At 37.4% G+C, this 25,956-nt stretch overlaps 1 protein-coding gene across 1 annotated transcript in view; it reads right to left on the reverse strand.

Moving 5' to 3' along the window:
• Positions 1 to 25,956, reverse strand: part of LOC126970105 (uncharacterized) — a 106,124-nt gene that overhangs the window by 45,696 nt on the left and 34,472 nt on the right. Inside the window, exon 6 of the mRNA XM_050815829.1 lies at positions 25,615 to 25,737. Within this exon, the coding sequence (XP_050671786.1) occupies positions 25,615 to 25,737 (123 nt within the window). The remainder of the gene's footprint in view (positions 1 to 25,614; positions 25,738 to 25,956) is intronic.

The following is a 25,956-nucleotide window of genomic DNA, read 5'->3' on the forward strand; positions in this document are numbered from 1 at the left end:
CTCTAGAGTAATCCCTAATCTCACATCATTTTTATTCATACCTTACCTATCAGTCTCACATCATTTTTGTTGAAGACTCTAGAGTAATCCCTAATATCCCTAACGCAGACTCTGCGTTATGCTCTCATACAAAAACCGCTACATGCCAACCAACACGGCTTTTTATCAGGGCAAATCAACCGAATCCGCACTTTACTGTGTAACAACATCTCTTGTAATGAAAGGATTATCACATAAACAATCAACCTTAAGTGCTTTTATAGATATCAAAGGCGCCTTTGACAAAACCTCTTTCACACAATTGCCGGGTGGATAGACAGCATCTTGAGGCATAGGACGATACGATTCACTGTGAACACCAGTACTAGATGTGTGGTGGCAACGGGCTGCTCACAAGGAGGGGTACTCTCGCCGCTGCTCTGGAACCTTGTGGTGGATGAGCTCATCACAAGGCTAAACAAAAAGAAACTGTACACGGTGGGCTATGCTGACGACCTCGCCATTTTAATAACAGGACCAGTTGAGAGCGTCTCATGTAGCCTCATGAGATCTGCTTTAACTAACAGCTAACCCGTCAAAGACGGAGCTAATACTATTCACAAACAAACGCAGCCTCGGTAATCTTACATTACCAAAGCTGTTCAACATCGAACTAAGCCTTACTAAAGAAGTTAAATACCTAGGGGTCATACCCCCTGATCGAATTCCCCCATTATTTATACAAAAATGCGCAGATGTACTAACGGAACCTCTTACTATATTATTCAAACGTTCATTACAGGAAGGAGTAGTTCCGAAAATCTGGAAGTCTGCATTTATCACCCCCATACACAAAAATGGCAGCAGAAATGACATTAAAAATTACAGGCCAATTTCAAAGTTATGCATTTTCGCTAAAGTTTTTGAAAAATTAGTCTACACCCAAGTCCATAATAGTTTATCAACCTTATTTATCCCCGAACAGCATGGATTTATTAGAAATCGCTCAACTACGTCTAATCTACTATCATTCCTAAATTACACAACATTTAACATGGATTCTGGGGGTCAAGTAGACTCCATATTCACAGATTTTCGCAAGGCATTCGATCGAATTGACCATAAAATACTACTCCAGAAAATTCTTTCGGCAGGAATTCATGGTAATTTATATAGGTGGTTTACCTCGTACATTGAGAACAGATCACATGCTGTGGTTCTCAACGGATACTCATCAGAATGGAACTTCGTGCCCTCTGGGGTCCCTAAAGGATCCTTGTTGGCTCCATTCTTGTTTAATATCTTCATTAACGATATCGCTGCTTGTTTTCAACATTCCAAATTCCTACTATACGCAGATGATATGAAAATATTTAAACAAATTCGTGACGTAGATGACTGTCTTTTATTACAACAAGACATGCACAGGTTTGAAAAATACTGTAGCATCAACAAACTAGACCTGAACGTTCAGAAATGTTACGCTATAACATTGACCCGTAAGCCTAATTTTATTAAATTTCAATATTCACTTAATGGTCATCCACTCAAAATTGTAAATGAGATACGTGATGTAGGCGTAATTCACGACTCTAAGCTTTCATATGATAAACACATTGAAAATATCGCTAATAGAGCCAACCAGTGTATAGGATTTATCAAGAGATCCTGTTCCCAATTCTCAAGTATCAAGGTTATAAAAACCTTGTATTGTACATATGTTCGTAGCATACTCGAGTATTGTACACAAATTTGGAACCCTCAGTATGATATATATATTAACAGATTAGAATCAATCCAACGCAGATTTGTTAAATACCTTGAATATAAGTGCAAGACATACGACAATGATTATGATTCAAGATGCAGGAGATATATATATATATATATCATATATTACCACTCCACGAGAGACGCAAAATAGCTGATATTCTATTCTTAACAAAAATAGCACAATGTCACATTGACGCTCCCCATCTTCTCTCGAATATAAATTTCTCACTGCATAAATAATCTTAAAGGCTTTCCTGATTTTGACCTGTTTAATTCATCCACAAATTCTATCAGATCAAAAATTACTAAAAACTGGTTTAATGTGTTTCCCTAACTGTTACTATAAACATAATTGAACGTAGTGTTTAAATTCTCTCTGAACATAATAAATGTAATACCTATGTAATTATTAACATATTATATATAATACTTGTATAAAAAAAAATGTACCTATATTACGCTATGTGTTATTAGAAACAATACGCGAAAACTATTAAATGGTGTAAAATGTTCACACTATTATTTAGTAATTAAGTTATTGTAACACTGTAAGTTGTCCAAATAAAATAAAATAAAATAAAATAAAATAAAATATTGGATAGTAAGATGCTTTGGAACAAACACCTCGAACACAAGCTGGAAAAAGCGTGCATCATCTATTGGCAGTGCAGAAGACTCATAGGCAAAACTTGGGGCCTTGCTCCAAAGATAAGTAAATGGCTCTACACAGCAGTCATCAGACCAATAATCTCCTACGGAGCAATAGCTTGGTGGCCCAGGACAGAGCTTGTGACAGTACAAACTAAGCTGCAGCGTTTCCAGCGGCTGGCTTGCACAGCCATTACAAGATGCATGATTTGATTTGATTGAAACTATTCTAGGGCTAACACCACTCGACATACACTTTCAACATGAAGCGACAATGGCGACTCTACGTCTAAAGCTGTTTGTTGGGTGTATGGAAGAATTAAGACTGCCTAACAGATAATCTCTGGAATAGGGTAACAAAGGACTATCCACTCTGTGAGGCACCATGCGACAAGATACCTAAAACACATGCTTTTAATAGAAACTATCACATACAGCTATGTGAGAAAGATGCAGACCAGTCTGGTGTAAATGAATTAAGAATTTACACAGACGGCTCGAAAATGGCTACTGGAACTGGTGCTGGCATCTTCTCACAGGAACTGAACATACACACTTCCATACCCTTGGGCACACACAGCTCCATCTTCCAATGTGAGTGCGTATCCATTAAGGACGCCGCCAGCGCAATATTAAGAAGAAAAGTACACGGCCACAGAATCAGAATTCTTTCTGACAGCATGGCGGTACTAACAGCGTTGAAGGGTACCACCTACAACTCAGCACTAATACACGAGTGTCACCAAACCCTTGAACAGGTTGCCTCTTATAACCGGGTAACTCTGCAATGGATCAAGGGACATAGCGGTTCGTTGGGAAATGATGCAGCGGATGAGCTTGCAAGGCGGGAATCGGCAAATGTAGTGACTGGTCTATTGCCACTACTGCCACTGCCCTTCAACCAAATGCGCTCATGGATACGCTCTCTCACCAACCACTTACACAACACCCGATGGGTGAATGTCTCAAGCTGTAGACAGTCGAAGGAGGCGATACCTGCACTATCGCCCAAACTGACACGTAGACTTATCAGCCTCAACAGACATGACATCCGTATAATGGTGGGCACCCTGACGGGTCACACATCACTAAACAAACACCTCTTCACAATCGGCGTAACGGACAGTCCTAAGTGCAGAGGCTGTCTGGCCGAAGACGAAACGGTCGCTCACGTAATCCTGGAATGTGCGAGGGTGGCCAACCAACGGGCAAAAACCTTAATACGAGGTCGCTCCAGGAAGTCTGCGAACACCCCAGGAATGTTCTGAACTTCTGGAAGGAGCTGGGCTGGTTGGAGTAACTGGCCATTAGTGCACGCAAAATGGACCCATGCTAGTGGTCTAATTGCGGAAACAGGAGCCCCTATACCATACCCTCGTGGAGTTGCAGCCTATCTTGTATTTAGCTGATAGTTTTTTTTGTTTATGATGTATTTGTTGTAATTCTGTTGTGTGTATCTATTAAATAAATAAATTTGATGTAATTATTTAAGGACTAGAATTAATATATTTTTTGAAGGTCAATTTAATTTAATCTAATATTAGACATATGTCAACATCTCATTTATCGAATATAAACATTTATCTATAAGCCATGTAACCCTCTCTCCACCTCCGTTCTACCCGTGTGGGAGATAGGCGTGAATAAGTAAGCGCGTAGTTAGATTATAATTTTTGAGTTGAAAGATTTAAAGGCGCCAACATTTTCCGTAAGAATTAAATGAGAATGAGCTGCACGCACAGCTATGTAACGATCGTTCGTGTATTCTAGCGCTCTGAGAATTCTTTACTCAACTACTTAGTGAGCACTATGATCCAGAGTAAAATTCACGAATTCAGAATCATACACCATTATACGATATATATTTTAATTACTTTTTAAAGAAACAACAAAAAATAGTTGTATTTCTTATTAAAACCTAGCCTTGATGCTTTTCAGAGATAACCGTGACTTTAAACTGGATTTTATTAAACCTTATGCTTTATTTTAATTCGAAGATTTAAACAATGATTAAATTAGTCTAACCAATTGTTGATCACTTAGATAATTTATACGTCGAGATAGACTGTGGCACCTGTCAACACATCAAAAAAATAGCAGCGAGCTGTTAGCCTCTGTTTTCAGCAACGCACGCGCACTAAAACTAACGTATGTGAGAGAGTGTAAGACGTAGCTTATCACGCACCTTAAAGTAATAATCACACACCGTTGTTTCGCTATTCCCTTTATTTGCCGGCAAATAATTTAAAAGCAATAAAATAATATATCACATCAAATTATCCGTTAAAACGAACATCTGCCCGCCAACAATCGAACAACAGAATCATCCTATTAGTGTCCCTACCTGTTCTGGGCCCTCAGATGGCACCTCGGCCCTCACACATTACAATAATGCTTGTAAAAATATAATTATATTCGCCGCACGCGCTCTACTTCCGCTGATCAGCATATTTTATTAGGAGGGTCCTGTGACGTGAGCTTTTTAGTGTTGCAAGTATTAATATGTAATTTGTCGGGATGTCTGTGATAAGAGCGAGGGGTTTGATTGATTAAATACGCGTGCCTATCGTTGGGTAATGTATGTAAATTATAATATGGTTTATGTTGTCTGCGAACTGAATTGCATAGATAAAACGTTACTCATTCGATCAACTTTTACTGCGTTTGTGAAAGTCATATAGTATATCAGTCAACGCATGAGAATAGGGCACATTATATAGTAGGTTCCCTCCCCTCTAATACCATCAATAATAAGATTTTATATCTAAAGATGAAACGTTTAATCTGCTCTCAATTACCCTTATGGAAGTGGAAGACAATCGAACGTACATACTACAAAATTACCGTTAATAATGCGTAAACGTAGTAGTATCTTTTTGGGCAGACGAATTCTTCTGCCACTTGAGTTGAGTTTAACCGTGTCCAATTTAACCCCCAGAAGATTCAAGTTCGCGCGTTTACCACTAAAAAAACCATTTGTCGTATCACCGCTCTTCGACAACACTTCCCTTGAAGCCTCGCCTAGCATCAGAATACTGGGTTTCAAAATCTCCAGCGATTGCCGATTCCGTGGCCATCTAGAAGGAAAGCCAAATTGGCTTCGATGAAGCTGGGCGTCATAAATAGAGCACGGCAATACTTCATGTCGGCCCACATTCTAGCGCTCTACAAAGCGCAGGCGCACCATCTCTGGTGCCGGACACCGGCGCATCCCAGTATCAGCTCGATCCATTTGACCCCATGCAACGCAGAGCAGCTTGAATTGTCGGGGACCAAGTGCTCTGCAAACGGCTGGATCACTTGGCGTAAAGACGTCGCTTCATTGAGCGTCTTCTACCGCATTTATCACGGGGAGTGTTCCGAACAGTTGTTTCACCTGATTCCTGCCGCCGAATTCCACCTTCGCTCGACACGCCACAAATTAGTATATTATCCCCACCGTCTGGATGTGTGGCGGTCCTCAACTGTGCGCTATTCAAGGAGCTTTCTTCCACGTATTACAAAGCTGTGGAGTGAGCTTCCTTGTGCGGTGTTTCCGGGACGATACGACATGGGTAAAAAAAGCGCGTACACCTTCCTTAAAGGCTGGCATCGCTCCTGTGATTCCTCTGGTATTGCAAGAGAATGTGGGCGGCGGTGATCACTTAACACCAGCTGAGCGTACGCTCGTTTGTCCTCCTCTTTCCATTAAAAAAAAACTGGTCGCAACAGGACTGCCATGAACTTCTACCTAAGCCGCGTACCTATGGGACCACCGCAGCCCAAATTCAGAGGAATGGGAAAATGAAGAGCGTTGCCGCCTTTATAAAACGTCAAATAAATATATGAATTCGACTAATACATATTAGTACGTTGCAGGCCAGTATCGAACCGGAGCTGTGCCACAGTAGTGGTACACATTCCACCACCGACGCACTTAACCACTGGTCCATTGTCAAGAAAAAGTTTATTACTGTTCAAGAGTTTCATCCTGATGGTTGGCACAGATGAAATACTTATGAAAATATTGAGTTGTAACAGGTTCTTGTTAAGTGTACGTGTTCAATTTACTCCGACTTTGTGAAGTGGATCATGAAATCACGTTCCTATCCGTTACATACATACAGACATAGATAAATACAGGTTAAACTAATATAAATTGTATGAAAATCAAACAATTTCTCAAAACTGAATTCACTCAAAATTTGTATTAAAAACTTATAGCGTATTATGTACTGTATTAAGTGAAGATAAAATAATAATAAAAACTCAATTTATTAGAGTCGACAGACATCGTTTATGAAAACTATAGCACACCACGCAGGTACAGCTTAATCAAATTACACAAATTGCAACATACAATATTCATTGCAATAGGGATGTGATGGGTTTATCGATATTTTATTATGTATTATATTATTTAATGTGTAGAGCCATCTCTAGCATCGTAGAATAAACTTCTTTACGGTTTATATCAAGGCTTGGAATCGGTTTGCATATCTCATTCGTAGTATGAACGTGATAGGAGTTGTTTAATAACCTTTATAAACTGGTTAATTCCGCAAGAAACGAGCAAAGGGAGCCAAAATTTTGAAGTATAAAACAGCATCGGTATGTTCATATTTTTTAAATAATTGGCAAACATTTAAATTTTATAATTTGAAAATTAAATTATTTCAAATAAATTATACAGTTTAAGCGCACATAGAGTCGGTAGGCAGGTTAGGTACTTGGTTCCAAATTTATCTAAATTAAATATTTGTTATGGGTAATATTTTTCATATCTAAAACTATTAGGTAGAATTTGCTTACTTACTATATTACACATTTTACTTTTTATTTTTTACTATATTACACAAATTAAGTGCAGCCGTACCACAATACTAACCGTTTGTAGCAAATACTACTTTATATCTCTTGACTGTATAATGACAGTAATGAGGTTGAATGAATGTCCGTCAATAATGTACCAAATATATAGGTACAAATGAAAAAAAAATCAACCACTTTAAAAGTTAGCCGAAATCCTGTGCCCCCTCTGGTTGTTGCAAGAGAGCATGGACGGCGAAGACCATCAGGTAAGCATCGATTATTCATCTATTCAAACAAAACTTACACCAAAACTCCATTAAAAAAGTATCGACTTTACGAGCCCTGCACTACAGAAATCGACAAGTGTGATTAATTCATGTTCAATAATGAGGTGGAGGTTTTTCACCGCGGTTTGTCTCGTGCGGGGTTCGCACGGGGGGAGGGGTACCGGCAACGTTGATTTGTGCCCAATTTGTCGCGTTGCGGTCACTTTCATATTTCATGTAAATGTCTATTATTGGTTACGTCGTAGCTCTGAGCATCTCCATATTTTCCTTTTATAATGCGGCTTTTATAATTCTCTGAAATTGCTCGTTGATGAGAAAAGCAAGACCTTTCAAGTTAGGGTCAAAAATATTCTGATATTATGAGTGAAATGTAATCTTAAATGCATAAAAGGCATTTATTTTCTCAAAATTGATTCCTTTAGAATTCTTTTTGATGTCACTTCTAACACTAACACTACCACCGCTTCGGAAACAAATGGCGCTCTGAGAGAGAAGAAGCGGCGCAAGAACCTAATACTAACTAAAAAAACGTTTTAATTAAATAAATATACAGAATTGCTTTATTGGGTTTTGAAGACTTAGCGAGTGATATATTAGCTTCCTGTTTATTTAGTACGTTGGAATCAACAACAACATACATATGGTATCACGTTCATGATCGCCTCCCATACATTAATATATAATAAAATCAAACATAATACAACTGGCTGAAAAAAACATTTCACATCTGACCTGTCAATATTGCAATATTTTCGATAACTGCATAATAATCAAATATAATTAGAACAAATGATGAGTTATGAATCATAAATGTAGTATAATACCCACCTTGACAGTTTTCCCACCCTTGTCCGTAGTAGTCCGTGGTGACGCGTTCGGAAGTTCCCACCCATCGCCACGTGGCCACCCGCGGCGCACGTGACCACGCGCCCTTTGCGCTTTTACTGTTTTTATTGAAAACGCTCAAAAATAATGGAAACAATACCCTTGTTGTGCTCTTGAATAAATTAGACTTGAACCGTTGGGGTTAAAGCGCTGTTGAACTGATCATTATTACCGCATTGGTCTTTTTAAATTATAATTATGACACTTTGGTACCCACCTACATATGATTGTTAGTCACATATTAGGTTAGGCAAAGATAAAATGATAGAGAATCAGTTCTGGTGTTACACATTATCTATATCCTAAGTCTATATCTACATGTGTATCGTTTTGTATTGTAAGTTATAAAAATGGGAACATTTGGAGCAGAAATGGCTAAAAGAGAATCTATTAAATTGAAATCGAGTTATCCAACTTATATTACTAACATTAAATCAGTCGTTGCTCTGCAAATGCAACGAAACGTCGAAAATAAATGTTATTTACCAAACACCTAATGTAAAAGTTTCACGCGTTTTAATCCTTTGAAAAGCATTTTATTTAAATGTGTGACAATTCGCTTTAGTTAAAGAAAATTTCTGCAGTGTCTAGCGACCGACCAGGTACCGTAAAATTATGCTTTTACCCAACATTTATTATAAATAGCAATCGTAGAAAGCATTTATTTAGTCTTAATAACATATGAAGAGTTTTATTTAAACAGATCAAGTTTCTCCCAAGCGGCCAAAGTATTAGACAGTGAGTATTCGGCCGGGTTCAACAATAAATGGTTCAATGTTCTCTTTCTTAAAACAGTGAAAAAAATATTGAATGAAGTTTTTGCAAAGGAATAGGTCTGTCTTTTTATAGGTACCTACCACTCAATTTTTAACGACGATGGAAATACCGTATGGACCGTCCCGCGGTGCTAGATCAGACGGTTTCGCAACCTCTGTTTTCCTTGCACGTTAAGAGCTTAAGAAGTAAAGTGGGCCGGATACCTTCCTTCTCTCCAAAATCATAGAAAACATAATTATACCCAGCTCTCGGTGTACCTAGAGGATCACCAGTTCATCTAAGGCTGACGGTAGGTACGCGTTTTTAGCCATGGTCAAAGCAAGAGAGATGTAAAGAGCGTAGGTATTTAGACATTACCCAGACTTTACTTACGTAGAAGTTGGTTGAGTTTAAGTTTTTTACAGTCAATTGACAATGCAAAAGCCAAGTTCGCGTTCTATCACACTCAGCTAAGTTTTACGTGAGTAAAGTCTGAGCAAAGTCTTAGTTCGCATTACAGATCTGAGTCTGGATACAGCGAAGGCCTTCGATCACGTATAACACGAGACACTTCTCTCGAAACTATCATCATTAGGGCTTCTCGAGAGTTTTGCCATTGGACTACCACCAGATTTCCCACTGGGCGCAGCATACAGGTCGTTTTCGATGGATATTGGTCGAACCCGAAGCCCGTGAACGCAGGGGTTTCCCAATGCTGTTTGCTTTTATACACATCGGCCATGCAGTTCTTTCTCGGGCAATCATAGAACACGGCCAAAAGAAATTGTTTATTCTATCAAGACCCGCATTGAGGTCGCGGTATGGAGTTAAATGAAGCTTATTCAATTTAACTCCCTCTAGACTCAAATTTCAGCTTTAACCACTACAAAACCAATTAGTCCTATTACCTGGAAGACAAAGCCAACTTGGCTTCGCAGATACTGGGGGTCATAAGCAGACCGAGACAATTATAATTCTACCCACATTCTAGCACTAAGGCGCCGGTCCGTCCAAATAGAGGTATTGTTTTCTTATCTATCTGGTCCACCCAAGTATCAGTAGGAACCATTAATTTACGGCGCGTAAGTCGTAGATCCAGTATTCTTTGAACTGCGCTATCACTTGGCGCTGTATAGAAACGTTTCTGACGGGTAAATTTTGAATGAAATTTCTACCACTGACTGCCAATTGAAAGGCCGGCAACGCTCCCGCATCACTTACAAACAAAATATACTTTAAGAATAAGTTTAAGTATGTCAGAAATGAAATAATCGGCAATCAATTATTATTTATTAATTCAAAAATCCCGTTAAATACAATGATTGAATAATAATAGTGAGTATTGAGGTTATATAATTCAACAATCTATCTACAACTACCAGAGATCCTAATACAATCCTAGAGTTCACGCATTGATTATAATAATTGTCACAGAGTATAAAGTGAGTAATTAGCACAGATAATTAATAATGGCACTAACCTTACAACATTTTTTACCTATTATATCTTTTAAACCAATAATATGAAACTATTTTTAACGGATTCCTCATCCCAATATGTTTTCTATACCTGAGCAAGCCAAAACAAATAGGGCTGAATCGATACTACTGAGTACACATACGGTATCGATACTTTCATTCAATACCAGTACTCAGTACCGAATATTGGCAACTATCGAAAATGAGTACTAATATCAAATGAAAGTATCGTATTTATTGGTGTCGCAATGCCATATTTTCGTCAAGACGAATTGAGGCACTACATAATAATTAGTACTAACACAAATTATTTAATTAGTAAATTAATCATTTTTTTTCTGTATCTCTCTTATCTGGCAAAGTTTATGAATTTAATAATGTTGTTAAAAATTAAATAAGTATTGAGTACTCACAAGTATCGATACCAGTACTTGATACTGGCTTCGAATCAAAGTATCGATACCGATAGGAGTGGTATCGTTCCATCCCTAAAAACAAATATATATTTTGACAGTTGTGAATTATGCCACGCCATTTTAACTGTCACTGTCAAACTCGTACATTTTTATTGGTTATCGAGAAGTAATACACTTCTAGGTTTTGTTTCGTACTGCTGCAGTGAACAGTGAATTCGATCCGTTAAAAATGGTTTTACTTAAATTTGTAACAATACGATATATTAATATAGTGATAAATGGGCGGATGAGTTATATTGTAAGGCACCATTTTTTATAAGCGAATCCTAAACTATTTCAGCACTTCACATAATAAATATCTTATTTTGGATTGAGGATTCGTCTTCGCTTCGCTCCAACTAGACACCGCCGACGTAGTCGCAAAGTGCGGCAACTGCCCAATTGGGCGTACTCGAGCCAGTCTCGAACAATGTGTGACGTTGACGTGCCATCATGTTCTGTTAAACTGATTTTTGATTTCTTGTTGCTAATAATTGAAATTAAAATGCCGAGTTGCGTAGTAAAACTTTATAAAAATAATACTACAAGAAATAAGAAAGATATACCATCAGTAACTATTTATTAATTTTGTAACACGAAGCGTATGTTACAAAATTTGAAAGATGCCATTGAGTGTCAAGATGCCACGCACACAAGCATCCAATAAGTTGGCAGCTATTGTTCTTAGGCAGTGCGGTATCTAGTTGGAGCGCAGCGGAAACCAATCCTTAATCTAAGAATCTTAATATTAGTAAGCCCAAAAATAATTAAATGGTTGGGTAAAAGACGTAGTCGAACCAGATATTACTGAAAATAATTCAATGTCTTTTTGTGAATGACAGAAAGTGAACGGAGACAGAAATCGATACAAATCACTTATTTCAGTCACGTTTTACTAAGTCGCTAGTATACAGGGTGTCCCGTAATCAGTGGACCAACGGGATACCCGTGATAGGGGTGGTCATCATCTATCGAAAACACCAAATTTTTCTGTTCTAGGGCCAGTAGTTCAAAAGATATGATTTTTTAAGCATTATTTTGAAAATTCTACCCTTATCAACACAAAAGTTGAAAAAAAATATTTTTTATTTTTATTTTGCCCTGTTTCTTAACTTAAGGTGGCTGAGGAAACATGTGTCTTCACAATTAAATCCATTTTTGTGAATAAATATTGCCAAATTGAAAATTAAAAACCAAAACATGCGCAAATATCAAATAACTAAATTTGGAACGTGATGTTTGAAGCAAGCTAGTGCAAAAAAAATGTATGACAGCCTTGCGGACCATTATTTAAAAAACATCTGCAGTTCATACTGATTCCAAAAAGGTATAACAATATTACATTTTACAAAAAAAATAACTTAATAACCAATTTTAGACTCCAATTGCGAGAAACATTTAAGCGCTATCTATTCTGAGAATTATTTTGTTATCGAGAGAGAGATAACACAATATGCTATCTCTTTCTCGCTCAGGTACCTTTTTCGTTTACGGGGTCCTATTGGCCGACGCCTATGATCCCCACACCCTAATTTTTCAAATTATTCTTAGTTTCATCAGAGACTTGCTCATAGCTCGTAGCTGCACACGTGTTTTTTACTTCGCTACCATTACGACTCTTTTTTTTGGTGACTGACGCTTGAATTGGACCTTGTTTGTCTTTGTGATTTGGATACTGTTTGCCCGGATTTTATAAAATGCCTAATACCTATACTCCTCGTGAATATGCTGAGATGTATTTTATTTACGGTCTGTGTAATGCAAACGCTCGGCAAGCAGCCCGTACGTATCGTGAGCGCTATCCTAATCGCGACCGCTATCCGGATCATCGAATTTTTCTCCGTGTAAATAACGCGTATTTAGAAGGCAGAATTCCCGGAGCTGCAAACAACGTGGGAAGACCTAGAAGAGTCGATGAACTTCAAATACTGGCCGAAGTGACAGAAGAACCTTCTACGAGTGTTCGTCGTATTTCAAGACGTACTGGTATAGCAAAAACAACAGTACATCGCATTTTAAAAAGAAACAGTTTATACCCTTATCATATTCAACGAGTGCAGGCACTATTACCTGCTGATTATCAACGGAGGATAGATTTTTGTGCAGAGATGCTTCGCCGATGCCGACAAGATCCACTATTTTTCAATTCAATATTATGGAGCGATGAATCGTGTTTTAAAAGAGTTGGAGTGTTTAACATTCATAATTTACATGAATGGGCTGTTGTGAATCCACGTATTGTACGAGAAGATAGATTCCAGCACCAGTTTGGAGTCAATTTGTGGGCTGGAATCTTAGATGGTAAACTTATTGGTCCATTTGAGCTCCCACCGAGGCTTAATGGTGCTCGGTACTTGCAATTTTTAAGAAATGACTTAAGTAATTTATTAGCAAATGTACCACAGGAGGTATGTGAGAGGATGTGGTTACAGCATGATGGCGCACCCGCTCATTATTGCAGACAAGTGAGGGAATATTTAAACGAGTCTTACCCAAGTAGGTGGATTGGACGAGGAGGTACAATCCCATGGCCAGCTCGATCACCTGATCTTAATCCATTGGATTATTTTTTATGGGGATATTTTAAAGAATCCGTATATGAAACCGTTAACGATAACGAAAGACAGCTAAGACAAAAACTGAATGTGGTGAGTGAAAAAGTCAAAAATAATGAAAGGGCGTTAAAAAGTTTAAAAAGAAATTTTATAAGAAGATGCCGGCTATGCCTTAGAGTAAGAGGAAGACATTTCGAACATTTATTATAAGAAATAAATAAAAAAATTCTAACTATTTACTTTTGTTTTATTGTAAATTCCGCCAAGAAATTGCTATCTAATGTTGATTTAAAATAATTATTGTCTTTTATTGTTTCACAATAATGATTAATTATACCTTTTTGGAATCAGTATGAACTGCAGATGTTTTTTAAATAATGGTCCGCAAGGCTGTCATACATTTTTTTTGCACTAGCTTGCTTCAAACATCACGTTGCAAATTTAGTTATTTGATATTTGCGCATGTTTTGGTTTTTAATTTTTAATTTGGCAATATTTATTCACAAAAATGGATTTAATTGTGAAGACACATGTTTCCTCAGCCACCTTAAGTTAAGAAACAGGGCAAAATAAAAATAAAAAATATTTTTTTTCAACTTTTGTGTTGATAAGGGTAGAATTTTCAAAATAATGCTTAAAAAATCATATCTTTTGAACTACTGGCCCTAGAACAGTAAAATTTGGTGTTTTCGAGAGATGATGACCACCCCTATCACGGGTATCCCGTTGGTCCACTGATTACGGGACACCCTGTATATAGAAAATAGGAATACAATCTATTTATTTCTAAAAAACAAACAATTTCTAAATGCCATAAATTGTGCAAAAACAAAATACTTGAGCATTAATTGTAAATATTAAACCTAAGCGTCTATTAAAATGAAATTATATAAATCAATAAATAATCATCGTAATTAAAACATAGCAATGTTAATACGCTGACGAATTTGGTATCTCCTAAATAGATTAGGTAAATCAGTCTAGACCGAGAGTGTACACTGAATCGGTGGTTAGTTATCTAACTAAATACAATTACAATAGCCTTTTATAATATTAAATATAGATATAATACGGACTAGTAAAAAAATTAGGACTCCGTGTCACCTTACGTAACAGTGTAGCACCAAAACAAACCGATTAACGTGTAAATACATAGCCCCACGCACACACTTACACTACTACAGGCCGATAGGCGGCCATTATGAGAATTGTCATCGTCTGTGACAGATCAGTTTGCGTCTCAATGAAATATTTTAAAAATACCGTCGTGCGTTGTGAAAAAGTGTAAAAACGATACTATATAAGTATTTCGGGCCATATATGATTATTTAAGGGAGAAAAAATTGTTTAACTAGTGTCCCCCGCAACCGCACACACACTAGTATAATGGTGCTTCACTTGCTTATATCACGGCGCAGAGTCCTTCTTGTTTTATTCGTCCGTGAGTTATAATAATTCTATAAACATGTCATTGATACAATAGAACTATAAATCCATAATATATTAATGTCACAAACTCAGAGCCCACAAAGCAGCGTCGATCAACATCGATTATTGTTGCATCGTAGGTAGCGCGTCGATAGTTTTTCAAGTTTAGTATTGTCACAAAAACGGAACTCAATGATCTGTTCATTAATATTTACAAAAAGGAAATGACATAACCAACAGACAACCATTTAGGTATTGTCATATTAAGTTTTCATAATAACCTAGTAACTAACGGCCGTTTTCAATTTCCTATCTATCGTTCTACGCTTACTAACACTTCAATAACCTATCGACATACAGCATTGGACTATAACTATATTGGACATAACTATGGATAGATAAGATGTTGTCATTAAACGGTGACCGCAATGTATCCGTAACTAGTGATACGTTATTGAAAACCGCCGTTAATTGATAACAGTATTATATATTTTAAGGATATATATTAATTATTGCTTGCCCTTTTTCGAAGCGTTTATGGCTGAGATTCATAGAGCGCACTTGTGTAAGTTTATCATAATCTTTGATTTCGTGTATGTAGTCATTTGACAGCTCAAATTATGCTGAGCTCAGCTAAGTTTTACTTAAGTAAAGTCTAAGTACGCTCTATAGATCGGCGCCTACAGTGGGCCTACGACTTACATATACAAAAACATGGAAATATAGAAAATTATATTCAATTCAATAATCAATAGCTTAATATTTGCATCGACCGATTTAAAACTTGATAAGATTAGAAACGAAATTTCTTCTTCAAATTAACACATACATAAAACATATAATATTATTTCGTGAAATATTCAACAAAATAACGACACACAAAATTAAATAAAAAACATAGTCGAAATTTTTATTTTCCGCAGCAAATTCAAATTTATTGAAATTATTTTTTTTTAAATACAGCGTGGCACTCAATGACGACATTAAATAAAGAACAAGTACAACTATAAAATAATCTAAAAAATAAATTAATACAAAATTCTTATTTCAAACAAATTATATATTTAATAAAAGACACCAAAATTTTAAACAACCTTTACGTAGGCGCTACTTACCTACTAGCTCAAACTACTTCGACGCGGCGTGGGGCAAGTAGGTGTCAGTACCTACGCCTACCTACGATTACTTACAGGTTGCACCGAAATGATATTAAACAAAATTAATTTAGGTATGTAGTTGTTGTAATTTTTGTAGTTATACTTCTTTAGGCGCGTTATGAAAAATTATGAGTGTGAAATTCTAAGATGCGCGCGCATCACTGTAACATAAAAGTAACAGGGTGAAGTTGGTTCCTAAAATTTTCTGACGTTTGCGACATTCGTTATTTTTTTTGGTTTCTTCGTCCATTACTAGGATAGAAAAAGGGTTCAAGCTCGTACAGCCGTGTTCGTTATTTAATAATTAATTATCAAAGCCATCGTAGCAAGATTTCTACAATATTGTTCTTTCTACAAACGTATAATAGCACGAGGAATAATTTTTTTAAGGATTTTCGCTTTGTTAGGCCAAAGAAGTATAACTTCTTGCGTGCAAACATAAGCACACACACACTTTTTTTAACCATACGTTCATTTCTTTACTAAACAGAAATGTAAGCAATAATCATGTAAAATATATTTAGTAACAGTTACGACACATAGAATATAACGTTGTTTTTCTTCAACTAGGCTATTGCCGTCGGAATACCATTGACGTCAGTGCCGGGCGGAGACGTCATTTGATAATTATCACGTCGCCTGCCGGATATGAAACTTAATCATTTGCTTAAATATAGGTAAGTACTCTAGGGCAAGATTAGTTTTCTTGACGGTCCGGACTTTGATGTTGTATTTTAGTAGCTAATATTCGCAACATGCTATTCAATCAACGTGCCAGTGCATGATTAGGTGCAATTTTTGTTGCTAAGGGGACAATTTGGAAACTGTTTTTTTCCTATTGCATATAAAAACAATAGTCGTCGCAAAGAAATGTATATGCTGTCTGTACCTAGAATCCACAATTATTATGGTGTTGCTATTGAAACAATTTGGATTTTTTTTAAATCCTATTGTATATAAATACAAAGGTCGTCGCAATGAAATATATATGCTGTCTGTACCTAGAACGCAGAATTATTATGGTGTTGCTGTCGGAACAATTTGGATTTTTTTTTTCATCCTATTGGATATATTACAATTGTCGTCGCAAAGCAATGTTTATGCTGTCTGTACCTAGAACGCAGAATTATTATGGTGTAACTATTGAAAAAAATTAGAAAGATTTTTTTTAAATCCTATTGCATATAAATACAATAGTCGTCGCAATGAAATAAATATACCAAAACTGTTAAACAGTATGACTAGGCAAATCAGAAATGAGCCTAATACCAAGAGTAATACTAAAACTCGCGTGACTTGATCGAAAATTCGTAAGACAGTCATTGAAATTATGGATGAACGTTGATTATAAAGTTAGTTTTCTGAGAGACAACCCGTTTTTTAATTGAGACTTTTACGCAAAATAACGTAATACACAAAAGTGCAGTCGAGTACTTGCACCATACCATCATTGATACCAGTTCTTGCCTGCGCATACAATGAATCCGTACCCAAATCAAATAAACTTATAGAAAACTCAAACCATGTCGTATTATTATGTTAAGCACACGATAAAATCTTAATTAAGTGTGTGTGTGTTAAGTTCTTAATCAGGATGAGGGGATAAAAAGCGATGTGATCGTGGGCAAAAAACGATATAATAGTGGGCAGAAAACGATGTAATAGTGGGCAGAAAACGGATGTAATCGTGAACAGAAAACGACGCTTTACAAATCGTGGCCCACATACTCGTTCCGTCAATTGTTCTCGAATAAAAACCGATTATGCCCAATGTATCGTGATTTTTATATAGAACCTAAATTAATCATCTCAGGAAACCGCAGTTGTAACAAACTAATCAACAAACATTCCATGTTTTATGATATTTGATGGCTCGGGATGACCTTAGTACAAGTAACCTAGGAAGTGTGCTGTAATACAAAGTGTGAAAAGCCGATTGCTTGTAAATTACAAATGCCAACAACATCACGCTGCTATAAAAATTAAACATAGTACAGGAGCTAGATACTGTTTTGTATAAACAATAATTATTGTGTCCCAAAAAGTAACTGGCACCCGCTCTGAATCTATTGAATGCTTAGAAATTAGATACATCTTAAGTTTTATTCCATATCTTGGTTCTAAGGGAAATCTTATAATAAACATATGCTACGTTAGAATTCCCAAAATAATAACAAGAATAATTCTTTGTAAGAACTTTGACATGTGTATATATTATATTCAGATTTCACATAAATTCCTACAAATTGGGATGGACAAATGTATCAAATAAATAAATCAGGTTTTTATATTAGTTCAGAAAACACAAAAGTCATCGAAAATGTATGCCATACCGACACTAAAAAAGCACCTTAGCTATTGACATTACTCGCCTACTCAGTATGAGACAAGAGAGTTTTCAAGACCTGAGCACCAACACAATGTAATGTTATCCCAATACAATAATAATAAGACAGAGTGTATCTCGTGAACGCATTGCTCTTCTTAAATAACATTAAAATATTTCGAATAAAAAAATCAGAGATTTAAAAAATCAACACATTCGGCTCCTGTACTATAATGAGTACAAAACAAACATAGCCTTAGAATATACGCTAACATATTACATTGAGCACATTTATGTATTAAATAGTTAGTGATATAAAAGTACCAGCGTCGTAAAATGAGTATTTATTTTTAAAACAGCAATCTGGTAATAAAATGTATGCAATAAAAACGGAGTCACACTGGACATACTAATTATGTACAATAAGTTTACTCGTTTAAATAGTAGGAACGTTTTTTATCGTTTATTTACTAAGTGTACTTAGACTTTGCTCAGTCTTTACTTACGTAAAACTTAGCAAGTATGATAAAATAAAAAGCAAACTTGACTTTTGCATTTAGCTGTTTTAGCTAAAATTCAGCATAATTTCAGCTCTCAAATGACTATAATGACGATATCAAAGATTATGCTAAGCTTACACTTAGCTAAGTTTTACGTAAGTGAAGTCTGAGCAAAGTCTAAGTACGCTCTATAGATTTAAGGTTACAGAAATAAATCCGGTTTTTGAGCCTGGCGCCCGATTGTTTTGTCTATAAACAATACAAAACGTAACAATAATTAGCCCGATTTCAATTGCCAGTCTTGATCTCGATTAAACACAAAGCGATTTCACCAATGACTTTAGAGCGTGTCGACTTAAACTGAGTTTACATGTCATAAATTATAGAATGTATCAAATATCTGTCAAAACTGTCATCGATAATTATTGATAATTGATGTTTCTATTACGATAACGACAGTGACAGTTCTTGGACGCAATCAAATATGTTGAAGGTTAAAAATTCGGCGGTCAGCATTTAAACGCGTTTAGTCTACAGCTGCGTTTAATTTGTGTTGGTGAAATGAGAATTGAATCTGTAAACTAATTTACAGGCGTAAGCTTTTTATGGAAAAGCAGGACAACTGAGCGTACGGGTCACCGGTGTTAAGTGATCACCGCCGCCCACATTCTCTTGCAACACCAGAGGAATCACAGGAGCATAGTTGTGTGTCTTCTACCGCATTTATCGCTGGGAGTGTTCCGAAGAGCTGTTTCACCTGATTCCTGCCGCCGAATTCTACCTTCGCACGACACGCGACAAGTTAGGATATCATCCCCACCATCTGGATGTGTGGCGGCCCTCCAAAGTGCGGTTTTCAAAGAGTTTTCTTCCATGTACTACAAAGCTGTGGAATGAGCTTCCTTGTGCGGTGTTTCCGGAACGATACGAAATGGGTACCTTCAAAAAAATGCGTACGCCTTCCTTAAAGCTTAGTAAAGTGTTATAATCGCGTTCTACTTCAGTGGTGAAATCGGGCCATAGTACTTATTTGTATTGTGAACTTAGTTATTCCATAGACGCCTCCGGTATTAGCCATTACTGGACAGTATGAGTAAAAATTGTGATCAATCAAATGTACAAAAGAGGTACACAATGTACTAAATAAATTCCTATTCGGTTTAGTACACTCTCCGCTGATGTAAACAGTCTTTTAGATCACCGTTTCGCTGGAAAAGCTATTTAAGCTGGCATAGAGGAAGTGTTTAGTCGGTAGGGGTCCGACTTGTGAGCCCTATTTCAGGTTCTAAATAAGTAAATGTATTTTCCTCCTATCGAAAAAAAAACTCTACAATTTTTCCCTCAGTAATAGTTCTTTTAACAAACAAATTTAGTCATTTTTCTTATAGCTACTGCTTCGTTTTCACCAGCTTTAATTACATTGACATTTATCAGAAATGTAATAATTCGTAGTAAGTCGTAGGTACTGGTGAAAAGTAATTAATATAGATTTATTTAACTTTTTATATACATTCTGGTTTTCTTATTTTTCTTTAGTAACTTTATATATAGATGAAAGGTATTTTACAAAAATCCACGAAACATACGTACCTATGATATAGGCATCTATTGATTTTAGTTCAAAATTGATGTTAATATGTTACACGAACACTCTAAGCCAAAAATACACGGGAATATCTAGACCCAAGTGCCGTCCTAAATCTACCCCACCTTTGACATTGCCGCTAAAACAACAGGGGATTCTTGCAAAATAGCTCTGATCTATAAACAAATTTATTTAGTTTACATTTTTAAAGTTTATTTTAATTATGATGTCTAGATAACCACCGATTTACTAGCTCCTATTCGAAATCAGTCTCTCGTAGGCAACCACAATCAAATCCGAAACACCATTGACAAGTGCGTGTCCGAGCATTCGCTACAAGTCCGTAACAGGGCCGAACACGACCGTCGAAGCGTTCGAGTTAGCGCTCGTTCGCCTCGCTCGCGAATGCTCGTCGTCGCTAGGCAGAGATTCGGAACCGTTCGCTTGGATGCCGTTGAACTTGGAGCGGAGTTGCGTTACTAGAAGTTCGAGTCTGCAAGTGAGGTTAGCCTTCAAATAGAGTAAAATATGTTGAGTGCTATGCGGGTAGGGTGAAAATAATATAAAAAGCGGGTACTTGGCCAATCATTTTGGAAATCAATCATAAGAAATAAAAAGAGAAAAGTTTCTTTAATTGTGTAGTAAAAAAAATTAAAATTTGTATAATATACATAAGAATTTCACTTCAGCAGATGATTATCGTAAAACGTGTCTAAACACCTACATCAATAATGTCTCTAAAAATGATATGATATTTTTTTTTATGGAATAGGAGGACAAACGAGCGTACGGGTCACCTGGTGTTAAGTGATCACCGCCGCCCACACTCTCCTGCAACACCAGAGGAATCACAAGAGCGTTGCCGGCCTTTAAGGAAGGTGTACGCGCTTTTCTTGAAGGTACCCATGTCGTATCGTCCCGGAAACACCGCACAAGGAAGATCATTCCACAGCTTCGTGGTACGAGGAAGAAAGCTCCTTGAAAACCGCACTGTGGAGGACCGCCACACATCCAGATAGTGGGGATGATATCGTAACTTGTGGCGTGTCGTGCGAAGGTGAAATTCGGCGGCAGGAATCAAGTTGAACAGCTCTTCGGAACACTCCCCGTGATAAATGCGGTAGAAGACACAAACACACGTCTCTACGCAACGCCAAGTGATCCAGCCGTTCACAGAGTACTGGGTCCCCGACAATTCGAGCTGCTCTGCGTTGCACGCGGTCAAATGGATCGAGCTGATACTGGGGTGCGCCAGACTAGGTTTTTCCGTTGTCGTCAAGAGTCGAGTTGGAGGCAAAAAGAGTGCACAGGAGATCGGCTTTCTCTTTTGCCGTATGGGCCTGGGTGTCATTCCTCATGTGTAACGGCGGCATGGACGGCTGGTTAAAGTTACCAAGAGCAGCTTTCGACAACGACCAGAACTTGCGTGTTCCGGTCGGGTATCTGGAAAGCTGCTCGCCCATTTTGACGACGTGCTTGGATTTCGCACGGGCGATTTGCCGCTTAAAAAATCTGGAGGCACAGTTATATTTCCTCTTCAGAACTTTGCAGTTCGGATCCTTTGAGCCCAGCGCCGCAACCCAAGTTCGATACGCCTGTTTTTTGCAGTCAGATGCTGCTTTAACTGACGCATCGAACCAGGGCTGTGATCTGCCACCGATCGGTACTACAGAGCTTGGTATAAAAATATCCATGCCCTGCAGTATCACATCGGCTACTGCAACGGCGCAGGCACTAGGATCATCCGAAGGGAAACAAACCCTGCCCCAAGGGTAGGATGCAAAAAAGGAACGCATCCTATCCCAATCTGCTGACTTGTAGTGCCAAACGCGGCGGGTCGCTGGTGGTCTGCGACGTTGGCGTCGGATAGGCACTACACTCCTGACCAGGCAATGGTCGGACGTTCCGAGAGGGGCGTCGACAGAGACCTGGTAACCATCGGGATGTGTAGTCAGCAGAAGATCTAATAAGGACGGCATGTGGCTATCCACATCCGGGAGCCGCGTTGGCGACTCAACCAATTGGGACAGACCATACGCCAATGCAAAATTATGCACAGATCGCCCTGCGTAGTCTGTGGTACGTGATCCAAGCCATTCGGCATTGTGCCCGTTGAAATCACCCAAGACTTCGATTTCAGCGGAGGGGATCTGAGCACAGGACGGGGGGGAATGGCCTCCGGTCCTCGACACTAACCTATGCGAAACATAGCGGCACTAGGCCGCTACTTCACGCCGGTATTCTGTGCGAGTGTGGTAAGTAACCCGGACGAGTCTGGCCCGATTGTGCTGACGTCATAAGACAGCAGCGTGACTCTCCCACTTTCAAAAAGCCCGTAGTCGCCTCTTACGATACCCGTGGACCTGGGACTACCCTATTCTTTTTACGCCCCGGGGCAGCACAGGGCTAAATTATAATTGATACATAATCAGTTAGAGACTAGTCAAATACTGATTTTTAAAGTGAAACTTTTATTACATCGCCTCAATTTTTTTCGTCCATCTCTCGCATGTCTCATTACAGCTGGCCGCGGAATAGGAGTGAAGTTGAATCAACTACTGCCTTCTATTTAAATTGGCTCAGTAGTCTAAGGCACTGATTCCTGACTCTGGTTTCGAACCCCACACCTGACAAATTACATTATATTTTTTCTGAATACGTAAGCATTAATTTATTGTTTTATACTTTCGATTATTATGCTCATATTAATATGTTGTTTGGCAAGACCACACAATTGCTTTTTAATCTGACAAGGTGCATGAATTTTATGTCCAGCGTAACCAATTAATTATTATACTTTTTTAAGTTTTTGATTTTTTTTTGTTAATATATTTAATTCAAATGAATTGAAAAAGCGACTTCTCTGAAACTATTGTTTTATAATTATTAATTAATATTTTGAGCACATTCTTACTAATACTCCGATAATTACAAAGTTTTGATAGATTAACAAGGATAATAATATATAGTTAATAATTTGCCACCTGATAACCGAACAGGCAAAATATGTATGACACTATAATATGCAATAAAGTATCTTTGAAGGTTTTTTTTTATATTTTGAGGCACTAATTACAATTTAAAATCAGTGGATCTATTGTGTTCAATCTCAAAGTCCAAGTCATCGTAGAGTTTAAAATATATGCATACAGGACAAGTACCCAGTCATGCGAACCCAAAAGAAAAAACAAATAGCATGTGCTTGGATTAAATCAATAGTTAGTAAGTAATCTAATATCAACTACAATATATTAATTATATAATGCACGGACTAGTAAAAAAATAAGGACTCCGTGTCACTTTACATAACAGTGTAGCACCAAAACAAGCCGATTAACGTGTAAATACATAGCCCCACGCACACACTTACACTACTACAGGCCGATAGGCGGCCATTATGAGAATTGTCATCTCTGTGACAGATCAGTTTGAGTCTCAATAAAATATTTTAAAAATGCCGCCGTGCGTTGTGAAAACGTGTAAAAACGATACTATATAAGTATTTGTGGCCATATATAATTATTTAAGCATAAAGGTGCTTCACTTGCTAATATCACAGCGCGGAGTCCTTTTTTTTTTACTCGTTCGTGATATAATGTAGAAAAAACACTACACCAAAATTACATACATAAATTTGCTTTAATTAATCTTTAATAACATTTCTATAAGTCATAATATATACTTATGATAAGTAGTCTTTCTTATACCATAAACCCAAACCATTATTTACCACAACAATTTTTTCACTAACTACAATATTATTAGAGTTCCGATCTTAATATAGTACCACCGTTATTATGAGGCTATATTCTAATTTAAATATTTGTTAAACTTTCTACGAGAATCTGTTTCACAACGACTTGATAGTAACTTCTAGAAGACGATTGACATAATACCAATAATGGAAATACTGTCTCGAGCCACTATCTGGTTTTTTTTTTAAATTTACTCATAAGTACAGGAGTACCGATTTGCAGTGGAATGATTCGGTACGTCCGCCGACGGCGTAGGCAGTAGAGAACACCGTTCTCCTTCATTACCGTCGACCGTAGAAGGAATATTAAATTAAAATGTATTGATTTTTTTAATTTAGCAGGTTCGAATACACATACGGCCGCGCTACGGATAAACCGCCGTGACTTTAAAAAAATCAAGGGGGATTTTGCGGTGTAAGAAAATAATACAAAAAGCCTCGCTTGCGTTTCATTTTCCAAGACTGATTTTAAAACAGACAGTTGATACAAAAGCGCTCGCGGGTTAAAACCGAACCAAATAAGATGTTGAACTTGGTTGACGCGCACGCACTTTGCTGGGACCACAAATAAGTAAGAAACGAAAAAGGAAGCAAACAATCGAAAGAGTGTGTGTGTAGGTAGGGTTCGTCGGAAAAGAGTGAAAGTGAACCAAAGGAAAAAGTTTATGAAAGTGAACAGAACCTTATCATATATGTAGTAACAAAAGCAAATGGACACTTAACTTGACCACTAGACCGAGCAACGATGGGGTGCGGTAATGAAGTAAAACGGTGTCGCCCTACTTGCCTGCAAACGTCGACGGACGTACCTTATCACTCCACTGCGAATCGGTACTCAAAATAAGGTATGTCACGGGCACGAAATCAATAGCACTCGTTTAGTGTTCTTTTGTCCTGTCTTATCTTTAGTTCATTTAGACAATTATCGCTAAAATTGTAGTAGAATACTGTTATTATAATCTACTAGACATTTTCGGCAAGCTTAAAAAATTGCCAGCTACAAACTAATATCTAATTCCAAAAAGTCTATGCGATTAATTAGAATCACGCGTGAGTTAATTTTATTTTCTTCGCGCTCTCCTTATTCCAAGTATACAGTAGACAGAGTGGAGAAAATAAATCTGCCCATTACAATTAAATTTTTTGTTTAGGAATTTGATTTTGATTTAATTTACATACGTTGTGAAACAGAAGCTTCTAGTATTAGTATTAGCGTATATAAACAAACTTGCAAGTCACACAAAGGGGGGTACACACATGTGCGCGTTCTCCTCTGCGCTCTGCTTGGCTCGACGCATCTCCACTACCTCTTTGCGCAGGCGCACGCTATCCGCTTCCTCTCCCTGCCCGTTGGTCAATCGATGCTCATTTGTTTCCGCACTAAAATTTATATTTTTTAATGGAATACGAGAGAGATATTAAGTCGTCAGATGGTAAGAAGGACGATCTGTTTTAGCGCAAAATATCATTCGAGCTAAGTGTCGCGACAGAAGAGGAAATATTTTGCCTTTCTGCTATCCTAACCCTGTTCCATATTAGAATCACAAATATCATCTAAAATAGCGACGTTATTTCATAGAATGTGTACTTAAAAAACGC

Source organism: Leptidea sinapis, chromosome 20 (assembly GCF_905404315.1).
Source record: "Leptidea sinapis chromosome 20, ilLepSina1.1, whole genome shotgun sequence".
Lineage (NCBI taxonomy): Eukaryota > Metazoa > Arthropoda > Insecta > Lepidoptera > Pieridae > Leptidea > Leptidea sinapis.